General features: G+C 44.3%; 1 protein-coding gene across 2 annotated transcripts; it reads left to right on the forward strand.

Annotated features, from left to right (window-relative positions):
• Positions 1-24,390: 24,390 nt before the first annotated feature.
• LOC127697497 (putative ATP-dependent RNA helicase Pl10) lies at positions 24,391-26,385 on the forward strand. 2 transcript variants are annotated; one of them, XM_052200684.1, is made up of 2 exons: positions 24,406-24,498; positions 24,547-26,385. In XM_052200684.1, the coding sequence occupies exons 1-2, from the start codon at positions 24,406-24,408 to the stop codon at positions 26,383-26,385; spliced, it is 1,932 nt and encodes a 643-aa protein (XP_052056644.1). The 2 variants fall into 2 exon arrangements, with proteins under 2 accessions (XP_052056645.1, XP_052056644.1); XM_052200685.1 differs by having other exon boundaries at positions 24,391-26,385.
• Positions 26,386-26,904: the final 519 nt, after the last annotated feature.

Raw genomic sequence — 26,904 nt, forward strand, 5'->3', positions numbered from 1 at the left:
GCGGAGACATCACAGTAACAGGAGCTTGAGGGGTCGGGCACATTGTGTCCAAGGGCAGGAAGCAGAGTTCCTTCTCAGTTCACCTTCACTTACAAAACTTAGGATCCCAGCCTCAGCAACAGTGCTGCCCCACCATTAAAGCCTGGCTTTCCCCGTCAAATAGTGTAACCAAGGTCCTCTCCCACAAGCATGCCTGTCCTGTTCCTGACCCCTGCCAGGTCTCCTTTCTGATTATTTATTGCCTCATGTTTGGTTTCAGTGACATTTCCCCTCTGTCTGCTAGTGCAGTCTTCGTGCCATCTTGACTGCCGTTCGGTCCACCATGATTGCACCTCTCCCACCTCTCATTATGAAGCCTCTCGCATAGATTGAGTTACCCAGGACATGAGAAACATATAAAGTCTCTGGTACGCAATGCTCCTTCCTCCCCATAATCTTCTATCATTTCACAGTCTTTTCTCCCAAATGCTTCGTTTTAATCAGATTGTCCCCTTGACCTAAATATATCTACCAGATATACTTGCTCAGTATTAACTTCAACCTTATCCTCTTCCTTCCTCAAATCCTTCTCATTTCCCAAGACTCAGCTCAAATCCCAGCTCCGCTGCAGTAGCTTGCTCATGAGCCATGGCCTGGCCTTGTCTTTCCTTCCTCTCAAATCCAGCTTTTAATATTAGTGTGATTTTCATCTTCCATTACACCTACAGAGTGGAGTCCAGCTACCTTGAGCTAATCAGCCATTCTCCAAACAAACTTGATCGTAGTCCAGGCTGTTTTTGCTGAAACACTGCCATCCCTTTCCCTGTCCGAGAAATGCTTCACATCAACGGAGACAAAGTTCAAAGTCTTCTTCATTTTTTTCTGTCTTTAATTCGACCCCCTGGTGAATGCTTCTCCCTACCCAGTTTGTTGACTATGCTATTTGTTTTGTCAAATTTTTACACATTTTTTTTCTTACAGAGACCTACCATGATTCCAACTTTATAGTGTGTGTATGGCATCCTCAATCATAATTCATCAGAGCAGAACTTTCTGATCATCTCAGCTAAACCTCTCGTTAATCAAAGAAATAATAAGCCTTCAGACAGACTTATACAGAGGCATAGGATTCAGTCAGGGCCCAGCCCTGTGTCAGTGCTCAGAACAAAAAGATGAATGAGAGACAGCCTCATCCTACAGTGAGCTAGGAATTCAGTCAAGATGTCAGATATATTTAATGAATAAATCACAGGTCTGTATTTGGAGGAAGAAAGTCATATGGCAGGCATATTGGACTGAATATTTTCTAACACTTCCACAATGCAGAGGATGAATCCCAGTAAGAGAGACAACTACAGAGAATGCTAAAATGCCAGCAAGCAAATTAATTTCCTATAAATTTAAATTCTAAAAGAGATGACCCATAAAGATGGGCAAGTCAACTTAAATCAAGCAACATTTACATTGCTCTGCTCTGTTGTTTGGTGCTATGAATTGTAGAATGACCTTGAGTTTCAGATGTCTGAATTCCACTTCCTGAAGCCTGGGATCTCAGACTTACACAACTCCATCCCACGTATGCAATGCTGGGTTCCAAATCCAGGGCTTAATGAAAAGCAGACAAAGGTTCTACTGACCCACGTACTTCCTGACCTCTACAACAAAGTTTTTGTTCTTATAAACAACCTTGTTATGTAAACACAAATTTAAGCAGATTAAGCAAATATGTAATAGTTTATTGAATGTCAATACACTTACTGTTGCTTTCTTGTTTTGAGACTAGTAAGAAAATACTCCTTATTAATGTCCAGATTGCCAGGTTTCAGTCCATTTAGTCTTTATTTTGCAGAAGAGGTCATAACCAAAAATGTGTATGACCTGTCCAGGACCTTTAAGTTATTTGGTATAGCCAGGGTCCATTTGTTTTCCAGACTAGATTGGTATTTGTTAGGATTATTAGTATAGTTCTGGGTAAGGGCCACTCCTTCCCTATTCAGACATAGAGGTTGGACTACATATGTTCAAATCAAATTTCTATTTAAAGAGCTTGCTTTGGTACCGTCTACTTAAACATCCACTGTATTTCTTTGTAACAAAGCATACTATGTATATACAACACATTATATTTTCTCATTTTGAAAATAGGTTCTTTTGCCACATCGTATCTCCTGATTACAGTCTCTCCTCCCTCTACTCTTCCCACTTCCTCCCCGCCTTTCTTCCCATCTGGGTCCCCTTCCATTATGTCTCTCATTAGAAAAGAACAGGCTTCTAAGGGATAATTATAAAATATAACAACAAAAAAGAATAAAACAAAACCCATCTCATCGAAGTTGGATAAGGCAAAGAAAGAAAAAAAATAAGGAGCCCAAGAGAAGGCACAAGAATCAGAGACCCACTGGTTGGCACACACACTGGGAATCCCATAAAAACACTAAACTGGAAGGCATAATATCATAATATATATGCAGAGGACCTGGTGTAGACCTGTGCTGGCCCTGTGCGTGCTGCTCCAGTATCTGTCAGTTTTTATGAGCCTCGCTCAATTAGACAGCCTTGTTTTCTTGGTGTCCACCATTTCCTCTGGTTCTTCCTCTATTTCTTCTCCCTTTTCCATGGAGTTCCCAGGACATCCCACTTAGGGCTGAGACAACACATTATTGTCAATCAAATAAGTTTTCCTAATTATCTTCCATAACTATCATCATGATTTCAAATGTTTTAGTCTCAATGTAGTGCAAGTTCTGGCCACTGGACGAAAGAGAGCGGTTCCTGGTCAGGTGAGATCAGCTTGGGGTAAAGAGCTGATGACCAAGTTCTTCAAGGGAAGCGAGTGAGTGCAGTTACAAGTGAGCCTCTGTTTGCTTCATCTGGAAGCATCAAAAGCTCCCCTCCCCCACGGACTGCAACTGTCCATATGTTATCTTCTCCAAAGAACAGGATCCTGAATTAAATGCTTGGCAGGAGTAATAGTTTCCCTTTTCATAGTTTGTAAAGAAGGCTCCTACAAAAACTGAAGTCTTTTGCTTTGAACTGCTTTCAAATGAGCTTCAAAAACAGATTGGTGGTAGGCGCTGGGAGCTGGGCTCTAACGGCCAGGATCATGCTGAACATTTCCAATTAAAATGGAAGCCGAGTTAGTTACCAAGGGAGGTGGGACGTGGGGGAGTCAGGAGGGCTTCTAGGGCTAATAACTCTAGACTGGCTTCAGACTCGCTTTTACATTTGGCAACAGGACACGGGGATTCTCCAAAGCAAACCTTAGAAACACTTGTAACAAAATCCACCAGTCAGCTCTCCACGCACTTTTGGCATTTGGTAAATTGAATAATAATCCAGCTCTGAGTGAAGTGGCTACATGAGATCAGAGCGGGGTGGGGTTGGATTATTTTGTTTGTTTGTTTAACCTGCTTAAACAATTAAGGAACAGGTGGATTTCATTTTCCTAGTGGGCCTAGACAGACCAGACAGATGTAACAAACTCAGAATCTGAATGTTTGAAAGGATAAATGTTTATTTCTCACAGCCTAGGAGAAACTGAAAGACCAGTGGGGGTGGGGAGCTGTGTTAGGCAGCCTCTGGTCCCTGGTTGAGCACAGGCTTGAAACCCTGGTGACCCAGCGGGTAGCTTTCACCTGCAAGGGATGGCTTATGCCCCTTGGGCCCCTGGCTCAAGGTCACTTAGCTACACACAACCCGCACCCCCACAGAGAGGTATGTGGCCATGCCATCAGTCCTGTAGGTGCAGCACCAGGCCCTCCCACATGCAAATAAGGGTTCCCCAAGCTCTCAGACCAAGCCAATGAGAAGTACCTGTTTTCAGATCCTGACCCACCCCAAAACTGTATATAAGAATCCTATCAGGAAGGAATAAAGGTTTGCAGGAACTGCTCAGTTGCCTGAGAGCTTCTGTCTAGGAGCTGTAACATTGTGGCTTGGGAAGAGCTCTGCTCTCCCAAAACGCTGCCTGAAGCTCCCCTGCACTCCTAGCTGGCTAGTTGGTCTTTCCTTGGCCCAGCCCTGCCCTACTCAGCGCAGGGCAACTGTGGAGTAATGGAGACTGCAGAGGTGGAGCAGGCTGCAGCAGCAGAGGCGACTCCCCATTCCTGCTCCCACTTCTCCCCCCTTTGCTGAACCAGAGATCTCAGTGGAAAGCCTCCGGTATGCAGGCCCACAGACCAGCATGGGGTGCCAGCCAGCATGGGCAGAGCCCTGTTGGCAGTACACTCTTTCCCTCTGGATCCTAGATGATGAGGGGAGAGAGCTCTGGAGTCTTCCTCCCTGGAAAGCCAATCTGAACCCCAATCCTAATGATATCACATTGGGGAGGGTTTAGGCTTTAGCAGAATTGTTATTTATTTATTTATTTATTTATTTCCTGAGGAGTCTGTACTCACAGCCACATATAGAAACAAAGTAACAGCTCAACCCAAGTTCAGCTTGTGGGACCCATGAGTTTTCTGTGCTGACTGAACAGGAGCATGGATAAGGGGCTATTCATGTATGTTTGTTTTTTGACACATGATCTATCTCATGTGGTTCAGTCTGACCTCAAACTAAGAGAAATCTTTCAAAGTGCATGTGCCAACATACCCACCAAAGTACACTTAGCTGGAACCCACCCTCATGCCCTCCAAGACTGACATAAAGACACAAAGGAACTGGACAGCCATCCCAGTTTGCTGCCGAGAAGTCAGTATTTGACCTTAAGTGAAGATCAAGATGAGATGTCTGTCTCCTTGTGTTTTTATTCACATCTCACAAAACACCTGCTCTAATTTGGTGCCCACAGGTGATGCTTAGTCACTTCTAATAAAGTTTCCTACTGTAGCACTTCCCCGCATAAGGTAAAGTTCCTTTCTCTTTCCCAAGTACATAAAGAGGGCAAAATTGTAACATGTCTGCTGCCAGTTGAGCTACTCTGCTCTCTTTACTGTGTTTCTCTGGGGTTTCTTTGTTGCCTTGCTTGTCCGACTCCAAGAGAACTCTCCAGCAATCTGTTTTGCCCGTAGCGGCTGACAGTATCTCAGGGGACCCAGCTTAGTAAGATTGATTGGAACCTGCATCTTACCCATTTGCAAGATGGCTACTTCCCTGGCTCCTCCTCCCCTTTCTTTTATCTCTTCCTCTCTCTCTCTCTTTCTTCCACCTCCTAATGATGGTACATTTGTCTTGCTGAAGATGTAACGTTCGCCGCCAAGGATGAACAGTAGGGCTCGGATCTCTCGTTTCTTGGCAAGCTCACACACTTCACACCAACCCTCCTCGGCACTATTAATATTATATATAGATGTCCTTGTCACAGATTTACATCCCAAGATCCAAAATCAGTGCAGGAGGGTGAAGCTGGCATGACGAGGAGGTGGAGGCAAAAAGGCTGATTTATCGCGGGGGATGTTAGAGAGTAAAAAGGAGGTGATGTAATTTATATTAATGCCTTGACCTATATTCTTTTTAAAACTGCTTTTTGTCCATTTCAGCATGGGATCATTTGCTGCCCAAATCCAGAAAAGAAACAGAAAGAAGAAGACCCAAACGCAGGCCTGTCACCCTATTTATTCTTATTTACTATGAACATGTTCAAACAGTTCATGCATGGACTTCAGGAGGGAATATAGAAACAGATTGTTAGATTGAACTGTGTGAAGGTTTGAATAGGAATGGCCCCCACAGACCACATTGGAAGCTTAGAAACAAGGAGTAGCACTATTAGGAGGTGTGGCCTTGTTGGAGTGGGTGTGGCCTTGGAGTGGGTGTGGCCTTGTTGGAGGAGGTTTGTCACCTGAAGAATTTAGGATGACTGAGAAGCACCTTAAGAAATGTTTAACATCATTAGTTATGGGAAATGCAAATCAAAACAACCCTGAGATTTTACCTCACACCAGTCAGAATGACTAAGATTAAAAACTCAGGAGACAGCAGGTGTTGGTGAGGATGTGGAGAAAGAGGAACACTCCTCCACTGCTGGTGGGATTGTAGGATGGTACAACCGCTCTGGAAATCAGTCTGGCGGGTCCTCAGAAAACTGGACATGACACTTCTGGAGGACCCTGCTATACCGCTCCTGGGCATATACCCAGAGGATTCCCCGGCATGCAATAAGGACATATGCTCAACTATGTTCATAGCAGCCCTGTTTGTAATAGCCAGAAGCTGGAAAGAACCCAGGTATCCCTCAATGGAGGAATGGATACAGAAAATGTGGTATATTTACACAAGGGAGTACTATTCAGCTATTAAAAACAATGAATTCATGAAATTCTTAGGCAAATGGTGGGAACTGGAAAATATCATCCTAAGTGAGGTAACCCAATCACAAAAGAACACACATGGAATACAGTCACTGATAAGTGGATATTAGCCCAGAAGCTCTGAATACCCAAGACACAACTCACATATCATATCATTCCCAAGAAGAAGGAAGGAGAGGGCCCTGGTCCTGGAAAGGCTTGATGCAGCATTGTAGGGGAATACCAGGACAGAGAAATGGGAGGGGGTTGATTAGGGAACAGGCAGAGGGAATAGGGCTTATGGGACTTATGGGGAGGGAGGAACCGGGAAAGGGAAAATCATTTGAAATGTAAACAAAGAATATAGAAAATAAAAAAAAAAGAAGAAGAAGAAAGAAACAAGGAGTGGTACTATTAGGAGGTGCGACTTTGTTGAGGTGGGTGTGGCCTTGGAGTGGGTGTGGCCTTGTTGGAGGAGGTGTGTCACTGTGGAGGCTGGCATTGAGGTCATATATATGCTCAAGCTATGCTTAGTGTGAGACAGTCTCCTGCTGCCTGCAGATCAAGATGTGGAACTGTCTCCTCCAGCAACACGACTGACCGCCTGCAAGCTGTCGTGTTTCACTCCATGATGACAATATGTTGAACCTCTGAGACTGTATGCCAGCCCTAATGAAATGTTTTCCTTTAGAAGAGTTGCTGTAGCCATGGTGTCTCTTCACAGCAATAAAACCCTAATTCAACCTGCTTCCCCTCCACCTACTTTATAGAAGCATACATGAGTTGAACATTCAACAAGCAGAAGACCTGGTTCAGTTTCCAGAACCCACATGGTGGCTCAAAACCATCCGCAATACCTGGAATCTAGCAACCTCTGTAGGCACCGCATGCACACAGTGCTCATACGTCCACACAGACAAACACACACAAAAGGTAAAGATAAATCTGAAAAAGAAATTGGCTATCCTGGTCTGACCTAATTTAACAAATGTCAGAAGGCCTTGCTATGGGCTGGATCATATTGCTATTTGGAATCCTGCTTTGAAGGTGGTGAGGAGGAAGTATCACTCAAGATTTAAAGGTAATGTTTATGTGGTCTACAAGAGTGTATGTTTTGAGGATGGTCCTGATTTTTCGAACAATGAAGTAATCTGTCTTTGGCTTATTTTATGACTCTAGGGCAAAGCAATAAGCAAAGATCTCTAATCTCTCCTTGCCTTGTGTGTCTGTGTGCCTGTTGTTTGTTCTGAAAGTTGTTTGTCAACTGTGCTAACTCAGGCTCCCACTAGCAAGGCAGTACAGACTTGCGGGCTTCCCTGAGCCATGCCTTGTTGCAGGAAGGCCTGGCTGTTACCGGTTTGAATCTCTTGAGCTTTCATTTGCTTTTCAGGACACACTGGTCGCAGTGGAGTTTGAATGAAATGACCCCCATCGCCTCAGCATTGAGCCGTCGGTCCCCAGATGGACTCACTTTGAGGGTAGGTTTAGGAGAAGCAGCCTGGCTGGAGGGAGTACATCACTGGGGGTGGGCCTTGAGTTTAAAGACGCCTTCTCAGTGGGCCATTTCCTGAACGCTGCACTTGTGCTTCAAGATGTAAGTTCTTAGTTTGCTGCTGTGGCTGACATGCCTGCTGCTTCCCCCACAAAAGTGATGGCCCCTTGGACCTAAAGCCCACATAGCCATTTCCTAAGCCTAGGTCACAGTGTTTTGTCACAGCATTGGAAAAGAACTGGTACCATTGTCGAGTGCAAAGAAAATTACATTTGAGAACTATTTTCTCAAAATGTTGGGTGTGCTAAGTAGTCTCTTCATCACTGGGATATTTATATAACCCTAGGGGCATATATACATATACATATACACATACACATACACATACACATATGCATGCACACGCACACGTACATGTACACAACATACAGATATGCACATATACATATATATCATATACATATACATTAGACATACATATACATATACATTAAACATACATATACATTAGACATATGTGTGTGCATATACATTAGACAGACATACATATATATTAGACATGCATATACATTAGACATTAGACATTAGACATAGACATAGATATAGACATTCCTAGCCTATATGGCAGCTTTTAAAAGCTTCGGTCTGTGTTTACTCCCTGTGTGGATGGAGTGTACAATGTCCCTCTGCAGGCATGTGTGTTTTAGCTTGGTCTGAAGCTGGTAGTGCTGTTGTGGGAAGTTGTGGTACCTTTAGGACTGTGGGCTACATGGTTGGAGGTGGGTCTGTGGTGTGGCCCTTCAAGGCTCTGTTCCTTTGTCTATTCTACATGAAGAACTCTGCCACAGGTGCCTGATGCTATGGGTGACTTCACTGTGCCTCCCCCATCACATGTCACATGACTGACACTGAAGCTGTGAGTCAAAGTAAATATCTCTTCCCTGTTTCCATGAGGTATATTATCAGAAGTCAGAAAAGGAGCTAATATATCCCCTCTCTAACTGAAGCCTTGTTACAGCCATTAGTACACTACAGTAAGAAGCACTGACTACATTTTGACAGTCAGTGGACAATGGAGTATGACAAGGTCATTGATCTTGCAATGGTAGTATAGTCCTGATTTCACACTCTGTTTCTTCTCTTTCCTTCTCTTCCTCCTCCCTGTCTTCCTCTTCCACTCTGCCCTGGTCATGTTCTCACTATAGAGCCCCTAGGCTCGCTCTAATCTCTTGAGCTCTGGGATTGTAAGATTGTACCATGCCTGGCTCCATCCTTTCTCCAGTCCCCCTGTTTAACGTTTAACTTTTAGCTTCCTCTGCTCCTGTGATAGAACATTGTGTGTGTCCTCCTGGTGCAGACTACACAGGCAGACCTGGAGTAAGCGCTCAGAAGACCGAGAGCCAGGGACCCAACAGCCTCCTGCAGACTCTCTTGGAAGAATGGAAAAAGCAGTTGTGGTATCTAAGGACGGAGCAGGGTCCTTCACCTCTGGAATCAAGGAGCTTGTCTCAGGCCACCCAGACACTCACTAGGAGCTTAGGTGCTAAGTGATAATGTTACCTTAAGGGCACTATTAGATTAAGCTGTCCTGGTCTGGTGGCTGCTCAGTGGGAGATCTACTGGTGATTGTGAAAGGCCTGAGTTAATGTTGCCTGCATCTTAACCAGCATTTTTTTGCTGTAGGAACAACAGTTGCTCATCTAAACCAGCTACAGAGGCAGAGATCTACTTACTCCTCCAAGATGTTGCAAATTAAGTCAATAGGTTTTCAGGCAAAATGAGTTCAGAGTCAGTGGAGAGACAGAGCTATTTTTTTCTTGCTTATGGTTTCCCTCCTGAATATGGTAAGATCCGTTGTCTTAGGACAACTATAGAATGTTAAATCAAATTTTCTTGGTCTTTTATATTAACAACATTTGAACAAGTTTAAAATTTTTAAGAGAGTCCAGCATGGGGACTCTGGGTACAGACTGAGCTTTCTCGGACAGGCCAGAACTTCAGAGCTCTCGTCCAGTCCAGCGTCCCAAGCCGCCAGGGGCTGCGGCTAAGACAAAACAGTCCATCTCATCAGCTGCTCAGAGAAAGGCCTTCCAGGAAACACTCTCTCTTTCTCTCACCCTCCTTTCCTCCCTCCTTCTCCTGCCCACCCCCAGTGTGTGTGTGTGTGTGTGTGTGTGTGTGTGTGTGTTCATGATTGTGTGCATGAGTGTGTGTGATCATGTGTGCATGTGTGTGTGCATGTTCATGTGGATGTGCACATATGTATGGGTATGTATGCATGTGGAATGTAGAGGAAACCCTCAGGGGCCATCCACCTTCTTTTTGGGGACAAGGTTTCTTACTGACTGGAATTGGCCATGTAGACTACAGGGGCTGGCTGGAATTGAAGACAACTTTGGTACAGGTACTTTCCCTTTATCATGTAGGGCCCAGGGATTAAACATATGTGGTCAAGCTTGTCAGCAGGTGTTTTCACCCACAGAACTATCTTACTGGACCTGCCATTTAAAATCTGGGTTCTGGGGATCCTGCTCAGGTCTTTGTGCCTGCAAGGCAAGTACTCGATTGACTGAGCCATCTCCTCCAGCACAAGAAAACTAGCTCATGCCTGGGAGAGCTGTGCCTTCCCCGTGGGCGCATCCATCATTCTGCCTTCTTGGTATCTGTTGCTCTGTGTGAAGTGTCCACTGTCCATTCTCACTCACCTGGTGTTTACAACAATAGTATATCATTTCAGGGGGAGTCGGAACTATTGTGGGTGGATCTTGTGTTAAAACTCAGCTTCTTGTTGGATATGAGAACTTGGTCAAGCAATTTACCCTAGAGTCTCAGTTTCTTCGTTTCTAAGCTTAAGAACTTTTAAAAACACAGAGGGTGATTAAATGCTGCTCAGAACAGTGGCAGGTACACCAAAGGCACTCTAGCTCACTAACGGCAGGAGTCCTGAGGAGCAGGACAGCACAGCAGCCCAAGGGCTACTTCAGGTAACAAAGGGGTGCTCTACGCCCCATTGCTGGAGCTGAAGTTTCTTCAACTTTCACCACCAGTAGGTCAACAGTCAGTATTGTACATTATGTGTAAATAAAGTAGACCTTATAGGTTGGCCATCTGGAGAGCTCTGGGTCTAAAGGTATATGATACATGAATGCTGACTTTGTGAGCACAGCATGAACTCCTCAGTTGCTTAAGACTCAGCACACAACAGTGTCAGAGACAGAAAAGAAAGCCTGTGGGTACTGGAACAAATCACACAAAGTCATTATTAAAGTGGTAGAACAGGTCATCAAAACAGGTCACCAAAGTGAGGAATTTCCATCCTGGTATAATCTCCTCAGTTAAGACTCATGAGTACAGCTTACTTTAGAAAAATGATCTCACCAGAAATAAAAGCGAGGAAACAAAAATGTATGGACAAGCTCCTTCAAGACTAAAAAGAAGTTACTATGTATACATTTTAGGAAGGTGGTCCTCTTTATATCAATGTATTCTTGGTGTTTACTTTGTTAAACTCATCTGGTCAATAAATTAAAGAGAATTTTTATAATGTATAGGTGGCTCTAAATGTATACTTCATCTTTTAAAGAGAATAAGGAGGCTGGACACATCAGCGGTAGAGTGCTTGCATAACATATGTGACACCCTTGGTTTAATCCCTGGCTCCACCAAAGATAAAATACAACCAGGAAGGGCAGGGGAGTCACCTGCATTTCATTAATAGGACATGAATTTGGTTGTGCTTGGAACATCAAGTGATTATTGCTAATGTAATTACAGGTAAATTAATTTCCTTCAAGTTTTGTTCATAATTTTTATAAATGCCTTTTAATGTTTTAAATGTTAATTTTGTTAGGAAGTTGGTATGTTCAGGTTAGGGAATTAAACTGAATTACTTTCAGTGCCCAGGATTCTTAATTGCCAATCACAGAAGTCTCCTCTTGCCCACTCTATAATTTACCATAATTACATGTTTATTTAGTTACTCAGTGCTTCTTGTGCCTTGAAAGAGGCAACAGTGCAAGCAGCATTGAAATGTGCAGCAAATGAAAAGGAGTTCCCCAGGACACAGATGCAACTCAGGGAAATATCTAGAACTCCTTTGAGCATCCATTGAAAAATGGAGATGTTTTAAAGCAGTCCCTCAGACTAAAGGCTCCATTAATACAAAATGGCAAATGTTTAAATTATAGCAGAAGAATTGCCCATTACACTGCTTAGCACTAATGGCTATGACTATGTAGTATAACTGTACTTTCGAAAAATGTAGGGCAACCCTCTCTTGGTTATTCCTCTGTATCCTACATGTTCGAGGTCAAGGTTCAGAAAGAAAAGGAGAACTGAGGGACAGGAAGCTGGAATCCTTGGTAGGATAGCTTCCTAGGAGAGAGGAGAAATCCTGATCATGCAGAGAACATTATTGCATGGGTTATCTCCAACAAGCATTAGCATTCGATCCCCTAACATGCCGGGAAGAGATGGGGATTAAGGAGATTCTATGGTAACCTTGACCTTGTGGTCCTCATCTGGACATTTTAATAAGCAGTGACAAGGGAACATGAGTGGACATGAAACAACAGCACAGTGTTCAAGGCAAGGTGGAGACAAGAGAGGACTCCTTTAAGGATCCAGCAGATAGTTTGTGCTGACCTCAACCACAGAGAACTTGACCTGTAGAATATAGTTAGTGACTCCATGTGTGGGGCACTGTCAGTCATCATAAAGCTGGAATCTGAAGTGTCAGGGAATGGAGGAGTTGAAATTGTGTCTAACAACCACAGTAGGGCTAAAAACAAAGACCCGGTAGAACTGGAGAGGGAAAAACCAGAGTATGCTCAGTGGGAACCTGCTGAGAGATCAGGTAAAGCAAGCAATGTTAAGCAAATGTCATGAAATTCAGACTTTGTGACCTTGGAGGTAAGAAGCCAACCCTAGTGGACAGTATAGAGGGTGAAAATCTTACTGTCTGTGTCTTCACTGGAAAGATGGCAGGAGAAGGCAGGAAGTAAGATATGTTAGACTTATCAGGTGCCATGTCCTTGCATGGGTTCAAGGGTTTGACCTAACTAGGGAATGAAGAATAAACAAACAGCCACAAAGACACAGAGACCCGATGGAGAAATGGTGGCACCCTGTACGCTCAGTGTGTTTATTCTGTGGAGCTGAGCAGACAGATGGGGTCATTCCGCATAGCTGGTAAAGGAGGTGGGACTTATGGTGCACAATGGATCAATGAATGGGACAGCCTTACCTAGTCTCAGTAGGAGTAGTCTCTGTAGGGCAGCAATCTTCAGGCTATAAATACCCAATGGGAGGAAGCTATGATAGACATTTGCTGCACACAAACCCTAAGGAAGATTTGCTATCCCTCTGAGACACATGGACCAGGGGATCCAGGCATTGTTGCCATTTTCCCATGTGTCTGAAGTCAGAATCCTTGACACAGCCACACTCCCAAGAACAACACACATCACTCAGGATTTCATACTCCAGGGCTTCCACCACTCTATACAATTAGGGACATACCATTTCTACCTCTTGTTTATAACTTAACACAAATGTATAGTTCTACAGGAAAAAAAACCTGAACTATTATATCACAGGATGATATTCATTCTGGCACTTTTTCCTTCTTGTATACCAGGATAATATGATGAGACATTGATATTCTTGCACCACAGCATCATATGTTGACATATATTATCCTCATATACCACAGTAACGTGAGATGTACATCATATGGTAGGCAGAGTGTCTGTCCATTCACAAACTAGCCATATCCTAGTGTTATCCACATCACCAATAACATAAGTGTTCTCAGCTCTCAGTGTTACCTCCTGAAGAATTTATTATATATCTAATGGTTTAAATAACAAAGCTGGCAGCAACAAACAGACAAATAAACAAACAAACAAAAATGGTTCATAGTCTGTCAATTGTGGGGGAATTAAGGCAGATAACTGGAATTCCTTGGGAAGTGAGGACAAGAAACTTTTACATCAAAAATTTTCAACTGTCAGACTCTGGAGGTTTGAAGCAAAAGTGAATACAAACATGACATAACAAATCATGGATCAAGCCTGGCACGGTGGTACTCACCATTGATCTCAGCACTTGGGAGGCAGAAGCAGGCAGATCTCTGAGTTCGAGGCCAGCCTGGTCTACAGAGTCAGTTCCATGATAGCCAGGGCTACAGAGAAAAACTTTCTCTTGTAAACCAAACCAAACAACAACAAAAACCATGGATCATTTTTCAGAGTCTTCTATTACTTGTGATGGGTGTAGTTTGAAGGAAAAGAGAACAGGAAATGGGTACCTAGTGGAAAGAATACATGTTTGTTCCCTAGTTATATCCTAGTCCTGAAAGAAAGCATTCGAGACTCACCTCTCCCTAGCACATTCCCAGAAAAATATTAAGCCCTGCTGAATGAGATCAAATACAAACAGAGCTGGTGGTTCTGAACGGGCCTGGGTTCCTCACTGCCCCTTAGAGGACATTATTTCAGTCTCTAGGGGCGGGCCAAGGGGCTGGCAGGGTGGAGGGACACTTCCAGCTTTTAGTGGTCAGCCTTGGAGCCAATCCTTCAAACCACAGACCTTGCACTGGCTAGATTTCTCCAGCACCAAGCACAGACATTGTTGAATGAGTAGCACAGTGAATGAATGAATGAATGAATGAATGAATGAATGAAAAAAGCAAGGGTGTGTACATAGACACTGCTGGAGGGAATGGAGAGATTTTATTTTAGTTTATTATACTTTGTTACACACAAGGTCTGAATAAGAATGTCAAAGTAGGATTTAGAGAAGCCAGGAACTTTCAAAGGGACAGAGCACCATGCTTTTAAGAGCCTCCCAGATTTTCCTTCTTTCTTTTGGTTTAAAGATTCATTGCATTTAAAAATTTCTTTGGCTTTGGAGTTTTTGTTTGGTTTGGTTTGAGGTTTTTTCTTTTGTTTTTTGGTTTTTTTCTTTGTTTGTTGTTATTGTTGTTGACAATGAAAATAGCCAAGGAAATAATTACCTTAGAATACTTAAGAGGCTCTTGAGTCCTTCCTTTTAATTTGTTTTTTTGTTAATTGATGAACATCAGAATTTCTTCTACATCCCCAGACAGAAATATGTTCAGAACCTTAAAAGCTACTGAAGAGGAATTCTGTTTGGAAACTCATTCTCGGAGTGTGGTTATGTCCTTTTAGACACTGCAGCTGTTCCCCAGCACGAGGCTAAATTAAGTTTAAATCCTGTTAAACAGAAGGTAACTATTAGAATTTTTTAAAAATATGACCAACATCCAATGTTTTAATCAGACAATTTGCCAATCACTCCTCATTGTGTAGCCAGCCACCACTGGATGGATGGCTGACTCTGTTGTCCTGACTGCTGCATTCTCTCCTTCCCCCCTCCTCCCCCTCCTCCTCCCTCCTCCCTTTCCTCCTCTCTGGTAACCCAGGCCCTTATTTCTCTTTGGACCCTTCCTCAGAGTCCAATAAGAAGAGCTTTAATCCAAGGAGATCTAGATGATCAAGAAAAATTAAGCTTCTGCTAACAGCAAAATCATAAGAAATGTGGATAAAATGACTCCTCGCATCACAGACTTTGTTTACTAGTGGGTAATTAATTCTGTACATATGCTGGGAACATCTGTCGCAGTGACCTGCCATCGGATCTGCGAAATGACTGCTGTGCAGTTTCCCCTCAGGTCATTAGAGGCACTCAGAGAGGAAGGGAGGCTTGGGGTTTTTTTGTTTTTTTGTTTTTTGTTTTTTGTTTTTGTTTTTTTTTTCTTGCTGCTGTGCCCAGCCCAGGTAACTTTCTCTTGAGCACAGACTCCTCCCATGTGAGCTTCTCACTGTGAAATGCCTCTCCTGGCTGCTCACTGTGTCACTAGCAGGCCACCTCCTGGTCTCTCCCAGTCAGGTGTGAATACAGAGTTCATAAGCAGCTACCAAGGTTTGAGGAAGAGACCGGTCCAGGTGAATGTGAGAACTGAAGACCAGCTGAATGGCCTTTAATACAAACCTGAGCATTTCCCACTCAGGTAACATGGGGCCCGTGTAACATGGGGCAGGGGAGCTGCCTCAGATGTGTGAGGTATCACCCCCAAGAGACCTGGCCCTGACAGCAAGTGATGGCATAGAGGGCCAGGGAAGGGCTTTGGTGGCAGCAGGAAACTGCATTGTCTGGTACCTTGGAGGTTCAAATGCAGGGATGGAGAAGTTTGTGGAAAGGCCAGCCCATCTCCTTGCCTCTGTCCCTTTTAGAGGAAAGGACAGTGAGTGACCATTGGCTTAGCACCTCCAATGGGTGCCACACTATGACCCTTATTTCTGACTGTTGTGTCCCTAATCCCCCCCCCCCCCCAGTGGTTAATTCCAGGAGCTCATGAGCAAAGGGAAACATGAAGATTGTAAGCTCATCGGGGTGTTGGATTTGCTGGTCACTCGTGTTTCTTTGTGACATTCACAATCTGACAACTCACATCCATTATTTGACCATGTCTCCACTGAGTGCTTGCTGAGCTCCCACTGTGACCAGGCAAGCGCTTCTGTGATCTGTGATCTCATCCCTGTCATTGGCAGGGTTGCATGGCACAGGACCGACATGCTCAGGTGTTCCTTAGATGGGTGAAGTGGGAGCACGGTGCAGTCACTGTGATGACTTTGAGGTAGTCCCCGAGGACAGACACCTGAGTCCTGAGGGATGCAAGTGACTTGACTGGAGAGCAAAGTGACTCAGAGCATGGACTCACCCTTCCTGGGTTTACATCCATAGCTCTGAGAGCTGTTCATAGTGACTGCCTCATAAGCTAGCCACGAGGTTAGAAAAATTCTTAGAGTGTTTCATAGCATGTTGTCATGCTATAAAGTTTTCAGGACAAAAATAAATAAATAAATAAATAAATAAACAAATAAATAAATAATTCTAAAGGGAACCAAGGAGCACACGCTGTGGTGTTTCCAGAACCGAAGGCTAGTTCCAGGTCAGTTGTATGTGCTATGCATATCAGCTGGTATTTTCTGGAAGTTAGTCATGAAAATCTAGAAAAATCACTCTGTGTAGGGAATCTTCATTCCTATTTAATCCTGTTTTGTACTCACAAAAGCCTGACAGAGTCTCTGTAGACTCACCCCTGCCTGTCCCAAGGGTGCTGCTTCTTGCCTGATCCCACTTCTGTCTGCCTAAATTGTTGTTTTAGATTTATTTGTCATGTCTTGGTTGGAGAACATGGCTGGACACACATGTTTGTAAAGCCATCAGTGACATCAGGGGTCAATAAGCTTCTGTGGTCTTTGTTCCTGGCCTCCTGTGTCTCACAGCAACAAAGCTTCATCCTCTTCTGACCCAATGGCCACCTCAATACTCACACCATTCACAACCCAACACATGTCTCCACGCCTTCCACCATCTAGACCAATATCCACTCGACTCTAAACCCTGGGGAGGATTTGGGGGAACTTTGAATGACAGTCTAAAGGAACAAAAGTGAACTCAGGGAGCTATGAATGTCTTTGTGTAAGAGGATAAGGAGATCACTCAGAAGAATTAAAGATTAGAAAAATCAGGATGAGGAAGTAAAAAGGAAAAACACAAAGGGCAGAACAAGAATTGATATGGCATCAAGGGCAGATAAGGGGACATTTCAAGAATAAGAATATGATACCCAACACCAAAACTATTCTAAGATCATGCTTGAGAGTTCAAATTATGTGATAAGATGTTCTGTGATAGCTGTCCTTTCAAAGAGCAGTGGAAGAGGTGGGCAATGTCACAACGGCTGAGAAATGAGGAAATGCTCAGGAGGAGGTGGGAGTGGAGCTGCTGATTATTCTGGAAGCCGCAGGGTGACTGAAAGAGATGCTCAGTACTGTGTGGTAGATCCACACCATCAGCCATTTAGGGAGTGGGATTTCCATCAGAGATGGGCTGAGCAAGGAGTTCCTCCAGGAAAAAAAAAATCTTAACCTAAAAACATTGCACTGATGCCCAGCAAAATGTCTCAGAATATAAAGGTCACCAAGCCTGAGGACTGGAGCTCCATCCCTGGGATCCACATGGTAGAAGGAGAGAACAGATTCCAGTCATGTTGCACAAATCTATGATCTAAAACATGTGTGTGCGTGCACATGTACACACACACACACACACACACACACACACATGAAAACAAATAAACAAATGTAAAACAAAATTTAAGAATTTGTAATACTTCAGTAGCAAGAGTGTGCTACCAATTGTGTGAGCTTCAGGAACTGCTTTTGTTTGCTGGTGGAAGACCAATGCCAAAGGGTAATGGTCACAGAAAGTTGTGACTATGGAGATCTTTCTTAATTGGTTGCTGTATCAATGAACTCCCACCCCTTCCTGAAAACATTTTCTGAGGTATACACTGTGGTTTGATAGCATTTGAAGCTACTAACCACCATACCTGGGGTATGACAAATGTCAGAAAACAATTTAGGTATGAGGGATTTGTGCATGCTACAGAATCAGCTCCCGTTTTTAATGTTCACTTACATGTTTAATCTCTACCTAAATCTGTACGCAGTAACCCATTCAATGGATAAGGAACCCAAGGCTAAGAGATCTGAAGGAACAGAATTGAAATCACGGGGTTTGGGTTATAAAATGATGTAAGCTGATTATGTGCAGACTTCTACATAGTCTCCTCAAACTGTGGTAGGCAGTCATGGCTTGGGCTGTTCTACTGCCTGTGCCTTGAACCACCTGCTGCCTGACCCTAATTACCCTTGGGGGCTGGAGGTGAAGTGGCTAGGAAACAATGGCATGGACTCCAGAGCAGGTGTGAAACACCACACACTGAGTGCTGCAGCAAGCTCTTTAATACCCTCCACTTGTGCCCCATTGGCCCCAAGAAAGCATCTCTTCTAAAGAGCAGTTCTGATTGGCTGGTATTGTCTATGTCAGCAGTCCTTGGTCTCTGAGACAATCCTCATTCAGGTCCTCCAGCAGGAGATGCCTTTTCAGCTGTGCGGCTCCTTGGTGTTTATGCAGAGGCAGGCTACTCTGGTCCTCCTACACTGTTCATTATCTTGGCTGCTTAAAACCTTGAAGCTGAAGGTTCAATCTGGTAAAGCTACATGACAGAAACAGTCTCCCTGCAGCCTTTCTCACTAGCTTGCTTACACAAGAAACTTGAGCAAGTCCTTCTGATCATTAGAAAATTCTGAGTATAATGATTATGTTTTAAATAATATATCCAGTAAGACACCAGCAGCTACCACTTTCAGAATTAAAATTGCTATGACATATTTGTAGGCTTAGATTTTCTTTTTCACAGCCTAGTTTAATAAAGGTTCTTAAAGCCTTTAACCTCCCTTCTAGCCCACCACCTGCCAGAGGGAGTGGAAAGGAAAGGTTAATAGGTCAAAGGAGGGTGTGGACCTGTTTAGAAATAGTTCTTTTGGGTGATTCCAATCTCTATTATCAGGATATCTGCAGTTCAGTTCACATGAATCAGCAGTAGTAACCTGATCCAATGGAAGACATAAATCATGAATCAACAACAGCAGTTCCATCTGGAAGAAACAGTGAGGGTCTGCCAATTGGTCCAAGAAGTTCTTTGGTGAGTTTCTAGGAAGTCACTGCAAGCAATGCTGATCAGCAAAGAAGGCAAACCAACGCCGGGGTGGGGGCAGGGCAAACCAACACCGGAGTGGGGGCCACTGTTTCTTGGGTTATCCTTATATGTATAACCATATGTAATATATATCACCCTAACATTATATGTATAACCATATTATATTTATTACATATAGGATTCTCTCTATATTATATATATATATATATATATATATATATATATATATATATATATATATATATACTAAATCATAGACATCCACAAAGGACATTCCATATATAAGGAATCTACTGGCTATGTGTGTGTGTGCAAGCATATTCACAAGCCCACACAATATACATATCTATTAAATATGGTGTATCAATAATTTGATCCATTAACATAATAAAAGGGGATTTTATGGAACTACATAATGAAATAATTTATTGTTATTTATGCAAACTGTCAGTTGGCTCATGTAAGAATAAATTTTAAATCTTCATTTATTCATTTGGTTTTTCTTTCTCTGCTTAGATATGAAGTATTTTTAAAGATTCCCTTACTTTATATGTGCCATGTGTGCCACAAGACCTAGGAAACCCTACAACTGGAATTACAGGAGGCTGTGAGCCCCCATGTGGGTGCTAAGAATTGAACCCAGGCCCTGTGCCAGAGCAGCTCTAAGCCTTGAGCTACCTCTCTAGCCCCTAGATCTAAATTTGTGACATGTTTTTTCTTAAAGAATACTTTCCCAAGTTCCCTCAATTTTTGTCTCTATTTTTTCCTTTACATTTGAAGGAGCACTTAATGTGGTTGTTTCTCTTAATATTTTAAATCTCATTTAAAGATGAAGGTATGATACAGTTTTAGCATGTTTACCTAGCATGTTTAAATCCCTTGGGTTCACACCCTAGCATTGAAAAACAAAATATTTCCACTACATATTTAGTATTCCATTCTCTTATTTGAATAATTTGAGAAATCAGTTATTTAATAAAATAAAAATTTGTTACTCTGTATGATAGATGTATTATTCCTTACTCTCTTCAGATGTTTCTTCTTTGGTTTTCTAGAGTATAAAAATGATGTAGCTACAGATAGTGTTTTAAAATTTTTGTTTTTCTTTAATAGAAGCTGACACTATTATAAACCTTGACCTCCTCTAGGTTCTCATCTCTCTACATCTTTCAGTGGTGCTTTGCCATTCAGTGTGTGGTGCCACTTCCAGTGTGTCACACAGCAAGGCAGGCGTCAGAAGAACGCAGTCCTAGGAAGGCTCTGCTCTTTTCCCTCTTGAAGGCATCCTAACAATACACAGTTGTGGGATGCTACAACCATGACTTCCACAATTCTTTTCCTGTATTTCATGGCCCTGAATTCAGTGAAATTCTGTTCTCCACTTTATGTGGAAACAAGGGAAAAAGAATTGAATGAAGAGAACTGCATTACAAAGGGAAAGAATTGTTCTCAGCATCCTTCTGTGCTGTCCAAACTCTGGGTACAGTAAGAAAAACACACACCCTATGCAGATGTACTTCTCATGATAAATCACTTTTTAATCAGTCATAATTTTGCATTAAGTGCTGAATAAGTGCCCTTTGTTTCATACTTAAGCTGTCAGTGGTGAACATCACGAGGGCAGACTAGTGCCTATCATTAAGCAGAGAAAAATCAATACCATTTTTAATTAAAGGAAGGCACAGCCGGGGCTTGGAGTCAAGCAAATCTCCTTGTCAAAGTATCTCCCCTTTAAACTTTCAGAAGTTCAGTTCAGAAGTTGAGAGAGCCAAATGTAGGGAGTGATAAATTCCTTGGGGGTGGAGATGGGGGTGGGGTGAGGGTGGGGGTGGCTCCAGAGAGGGAAGCAAATGAAGCAGAGGAGAAACACAGGCCAGGTGCATGTTTTATATTTTGTCCTAGAGAAGATCTTAAGGCATGATCAAAGGTAGATCCTGGCTTACGCTTTAGACGTAATTTTTTTCATTTTTAGATTAAGAATGAGTTGAAGGAAAGCCAAACATATATTCTTATCACTCACATTTTATTAGGCTTTAGAATCTAGTACATGACATATTTTTATGATTCCTTTCAGATTATATTTTACAGCTTGAGTTTTTCTTATTTGTAGTGCAAGAGTCCAAGAAGATGAACTTATGGTGTTTTACAACCTAATGACAGAAATTCCATCCCATCACTTCTATATTCTAAGGGAGGGGGTAGCAAAACATGAAATTGCTAGAAAGAGAACTATTCTGAAAAGCTCCTACCTGAAATTCAACACCAATAATTTATTTGGAGGAAGAATTTTTAAAAATTAGAGTTGGAGCAATATAAGGCTAAACATTTAACCAACTCCCTGACCATGACATAATCATGAGCCTAGGACTATCAGAAAGGCTAGAAAGGAAGCTCTTTAAGTAGTGAAGGTTCATAGCATTACTGTTAGTAAAGATTTGAGGACATTCAGAATAAAGTTACTCATCAAAGACCTTCTCTGGCCTTCCTGTAATTTTCAAAGTTCTTTTAAGCAGCAGGCCTGAATTCTAGTTGTTACTATTTCCTTCTTGTAACATCTCTGCTCCAGCTGCCAGGAAAGGTTTCCCCAAAGCAAGTGTAACATTTCTGCTCTGGCAGGAACAGGTTTCCCAATCAAAACTAGGCTGGGGCAGAAGAGTTACAGCTCTGCTCCCAGAGGTATCCTGGCAATCAATCAGGAGTCAAAGAAGGAAGACTGCAGTCACACCACAGAACAAACCTCACAGATCTACTGGGAGGCAATCCTCAGGAGGGTGGATACTCTGCTTGGTCAGGCAGCAGGGACCTGAGCAGAAGGCAGTGCTGTCTCTTGGGGGAAGAGGGAGCTTTCAAGGATGGATATTTCCCAAGTGAGGATTGGTGGGATTTCAATTCTTGACCTTAAAATTGCTCAGGGATTGGTGGGTTTTTCTACTCAGGGATTGTTTTTTTCTGCTCAGGGATGGGTGGGTTTCTGGAGTAAGCTCAGGGATTGGTGGGATTCAGTTTCTGGGCCCTGGTTTCCAGCTTGAGATTAAGCAAGGGTCAGGGTATTTTTCCCTACACTTCTCTTGGTGAAAAATTTAGTGGTGACTAAATCTAGTTTAGTAGCCCATATTGGTATCAGTTGTGGTCTCTATGTTCTCAGTAACTTTAAAAATCCATTTTAAAATGGCATAAAGATACAAAGGACCCAAAAGTTCATGTAATTCAGAAGTTCAAAGGTTAAACAGACCTCAGAGTTAATGGGATAAAGGAATCACTGTTTGTCTAAGTTTTTTTACCTCTGCTCTCCTGGGCATACTGGTTTTATTTTTCAGCTGTCCATTGTGGGGTTAAAGACTCTAAAAGAAACCACGAAAACAAACATCCTTCATCCACACTCTACTGTACCCCCCCCCCCCCCATATACAGTGCCATATTGGTCTGTCATTTTTGCCTAGATTCTAAAGCTTCCTGTGAAAGAGAGACAAGCCTTATTTTCAATGAACACTTTTATATACAGCGGAAGCAGGATGAAATGATCTTTCTATTGCAGTTATTAAACCACTTTAAAAATTTATGTGTATACATATGTGCTTGCTGATTTGTATGTGCACTGCTGGTGTACAGGCGCCAGAAGGGGGCATCAGATTCCTCTGGAACAGCAGTTGTGAGCCACCAGATGTGGGTGCTGGGAAACCAAGTCCCCTCCTCTGCAAAGCAGCAGGTGCTCTTAAGTGCTGAGCCATCTTTCCAGATTATAAATATCTTGCTCAAAAACGTGTAGGATACATTTCAAGCATACCATCCCGTAAACCTCAAATCCACATCTTTAAACACTATTTGGTCAAAATCACCTATTTTGGAGTTATTTCACAACACACAAGCCCTCTCTCTGTCCTTGCCCCACACCGAGCAGGACGCCCAGGGTGTCTCATTTATACAGAGCAGGAGCCCCCCAGCACCCCTCAACCTGCACACCAGGGAGACGCAGAGCTGGCTGCAGGAGCAGGGCCCACGTCAACTCGCTGATCTGGGGTGAATCCCACTCAGGTTGGATCTGAGGAGTTAAGGGCTCTGAACACCCGGCTTCCGTGGGTCGTTTACTCTGTGGAACGAGCGCTATCACTGGTTATGTCAGAGCCCTTTCCTTGGCTTCCAAGTGCTGTCTGGGCAACTCTGGGTGCCCCCCTCCACCCGGTCAACAGGTTCGAGCTTTCTGTCCTTACTTGGCCTTAAGGAAAACACATTCTTCACTCCCCTTTACCTCCCCCAACCCCACCCTGGCCACCAACCGCCCCTTTCTCCCACCCCACCCCACCCCCCACTCAGAACACTGTATTCAAGCAACCGTTTCCTACTGCACAAAATGGCCACTCCACGGGACACCTGTGGCCACGTGACCCGCTGCCCTCTTGGTTTTGGGCCTCTTTCCGCCTAACTCCGGTTTCAGAAAGGCTGCACTCGGAGAAAGCAAGAGCTAATTAAACCGGAGAACTCCCACAGCTCAGAAACTAAGGAAAAAGGCGGAGCGCTGGAGAGAACGGAAGGACAAAACCCAAAACAAAAGAAAAACAGAAAGGCCACAGCGAGCAACCGAGAGCCAAGAGGCCTACAGGAACTTTCAAGGCCTCACTGCTAGAGGGCAGAGTTCTCGCGAGATCTTGAGAGCTTCCAAGGCACGGGTAATCGCGTCGTCGAGGGAAGAAGGCGAAGTTCAAGCGAAACAGGACAGCGGTCGATCCATGTTCTGGGCTCCGGGCCTCGGCGTACACCTAACTCCATTATGAACTCAACCGAGTGCTGTTCCGCGGCCGTAAGTCTGAGAGGGCGGCGGGCCCTGTGACCGCATCGCGGGGCGATGGCGCTCCGGGCCTGACCGGGAAGTCTCGCGAGATTAGAAATCGGCGGCGCGCAAGAGCGGGAGGCAGAAGCCATAGCGTTAGCTGGAGAGAGGCCGTGAGAGGGACAAGAGGCCCGCGGCGGCGCCCGGCAGGCAGAGCGCGCTTTGGGGGGATCAGGTCGCCCACCGGACGGACGGACGGAGCGCCGCTGTCCCCGAGAGGACCTCTGAGGTGAAAGCAGAGCTCAGCGGAGGTGAAGCGCAGAGTTCCCCGTACTCTTCAGGGATGAGTCATGTGGCGGAGGAAGACGAGCTCGGGCTGGACCAGCAGTTGGCTGGCCTAGACCTGACGTCTCCGGACAGCCAGAGCGGGGGCAGCGCGGCCAGCAAAGGGCGCTACATCCCCCCGCACCTGCGCAACAGGGAGGCCGCCAAGGCGCCCTACGACAAAGACAGCTCCCGGTGGAGTAAAGACAAGGATGCCTACAGCAGCTTCGGCTCCCGCAGCGACACGAGGGCCAAGTCCAGCTTCTTCGGCGACCGCGGAAGTGGCTCCAGGGGAAGGTTTGACGACCGCGGGCGGAGTGACTACGAGGGCGTCGGCGGCCGCGGCGGCCGCAGTGGCTTCGGCAAATTCGAGCGGGGCGGGAACAGTCGCTGGTGTGACAAGGCGGACGAAGACGACTGGTCCAAGCCGCTGCCCCCAAGCGAGCGCTTGGAGCAGGAACTCTTCTCTGGAGGCAACACTGGGATTAACTTTGAGAAGTACGACGACATCCCGGTTGAGGCGACAGGGAATAACTGCCCTCCGCATATTGAGAGCTTCAGCGACGTGGAGATGGGAGAGATTATTATGGGAAACATCGAGCTTACTCGCTACACGCGCCCGACGCCTGTGCAGAAGCACGCCATTCCTATTATCAAGGAGAAAAGAGACTTGATGGCCTGCGCCCAGACGGGCTCTGGAAAGACGGCGGCTTTCCTTCTACCTATCTTGAGTCAGATCTACACGGATGGTCCAGGTGAGGCCTTGAGGGCCATGAAGGAGAATGGAAAGTATGGGCGTCGCAAGCAGTATCCAATCTCCCTGGTCTTGGCTCCGACCAGAGAATTGGCAGTGCAGATCTATGAGGAGGCTAGGAAATTCTCATACCGGTCTCGAGTTCGGCCTTGTGTGGTCTACGGTGGAGCTGATATTGGGCAGCAGATTCGAGACTTGGAACGTGGCTGTCACTTGTTAGTAGCCACTCCAGGACGGCTGGTAGATATGATGGAGAGAGGAAAGATCGGACTGGACTTCTGCAAATACTTGGTGTTAGATGAAGCGGATCGGATGTTGGACATGGGCTTTGAGCCTCAGATACGGAGAATAGTTGAGCAAGACACCATGCCTCCCAAAGGTGTCCGCCACACTATGATGTTTAGTGCTACTTTTCCTAAGGAAATACAGATGCTGGCTCGGGATTTCTTGGATGAATATATCTTTCTGGCCGTAGGAAGAGTTGGGTCTACTTCTGAGAACATCACACAGAAAGTCGTGTGGGTAGAAGAAGCAGACAAGCGGTCATTTCTTCTTGACCTCCTGAACGCGACAGGCAAGGATTCCCTGATATTGGTGTTTGTGGAGACCAAAAAGGGCGCAGATTCTCTAGAGGACTTCTTATACCACGAAGGATATGCTTGTACCAGTATCCATGGAGACCGATCTCAGCGAGATAGAGAAGAGGCCCTTCACCAATTCCGGTCAGGAAAAAGTCCAATTCTCGTGGCTACAGCAGTAGCAGCAAGAGGACTGGATATTTCCAATGTGAAACACGTCATCAATTTCGACTTGCCTAGTGACATCGAAGAATATGTGCATCGCATTGGCCGTACAGGTCGTGTCGGAAACCTTGGCCTTGCCACTTCATTCTTCAATGAGAGGAACATAAATATTACCAAAGATTTATTGGATCTTCTTGTTGAAGCAAAACAAGAAGTGCCATCTTGGCTAGAAAACATGGCTTTTGAACACCATTACAAGGGTGGCAGTCGTGGACGGTCAAAGAGCAGATTTAGTGGAGGATTTGGTGCTAGAGACTATCGACAAAGTAGCGGTGCCAGCAGTTCCAGCTTCAGCAGTGGCCGTGCTAGCAACAGTCGCAGTGGTGGAGGCAGCCATGGCAGCAGCAGAGGGTTTGGTGGAGGTAGCTATGGAGGCTTTTACAACAGTGATGGATATGGAGGAAATTATAGCTCCCAGGGGGTTGACTGGTGGGGTAACTGAGCCTGCTTTGGCATAGGTTAACTCTACCAAACAAATACAGAAACCACCACATGTAACGTAGCCAGACTGTACCTGGTATAGCTTCAAGAACTCACAGAACATTGCCTCCTGTGATTCCCCATTGAATACTTTTAAGGGAGCTTAAAGTGACAAGAAGAAAGGAACAATCCAGAAGCCCCATTCAGAAGGTGGTTTAAAGACTTGATTGTTGTAGTTTGAATTAACTCTCCTCTTACCCCCCCATCCTACTCTGCATTTATAGCTTCATGACTAAGGATCATTTGTTTGTTAATGTGCTGTACCTTTACTTTAGACAACTTTTATTCTGATGTCCCGTTGGCTCAGTAATGCTTAAGATATCAAATTGTTTTAACAAAATAAATTTTCTGAATTTGGGCTAAAAAAACAAAAGAAAGGGACAGGTATTTGTTAATGGGAATGGGACTGTCCTTAAGTGCTCCTTAGGTACTCTAAGGAAGGCAGGGGTGAAGCCCAGTATAAAGGATGGCATTTTGGAAA

This window comes from Apodemus sylvaticus, chromosome 12, assembly GCF_947179515.1.
Source record: "Apodemus sylvaticus chromosome 12, mApoSyl1.1, whole genome shotgun sequence".
Taxonomy (NCBI): domain Eukaryota; kingdom Metazoa; phylum Chordata; class Mammalia; order Rodentia; family Muridae; genus Apodemus; species Apodemus sylvaticus.

What these genes read in the sequence shown, in the direction of transcription:
- LOC127697497 (XM_052200685.1), top strand. Translation starts at nt 24,406, where the DNA reads ATGAGTCATGTGGCGGAGGAAGACGAGCTCGGGCTGGACCAGCAGTTG.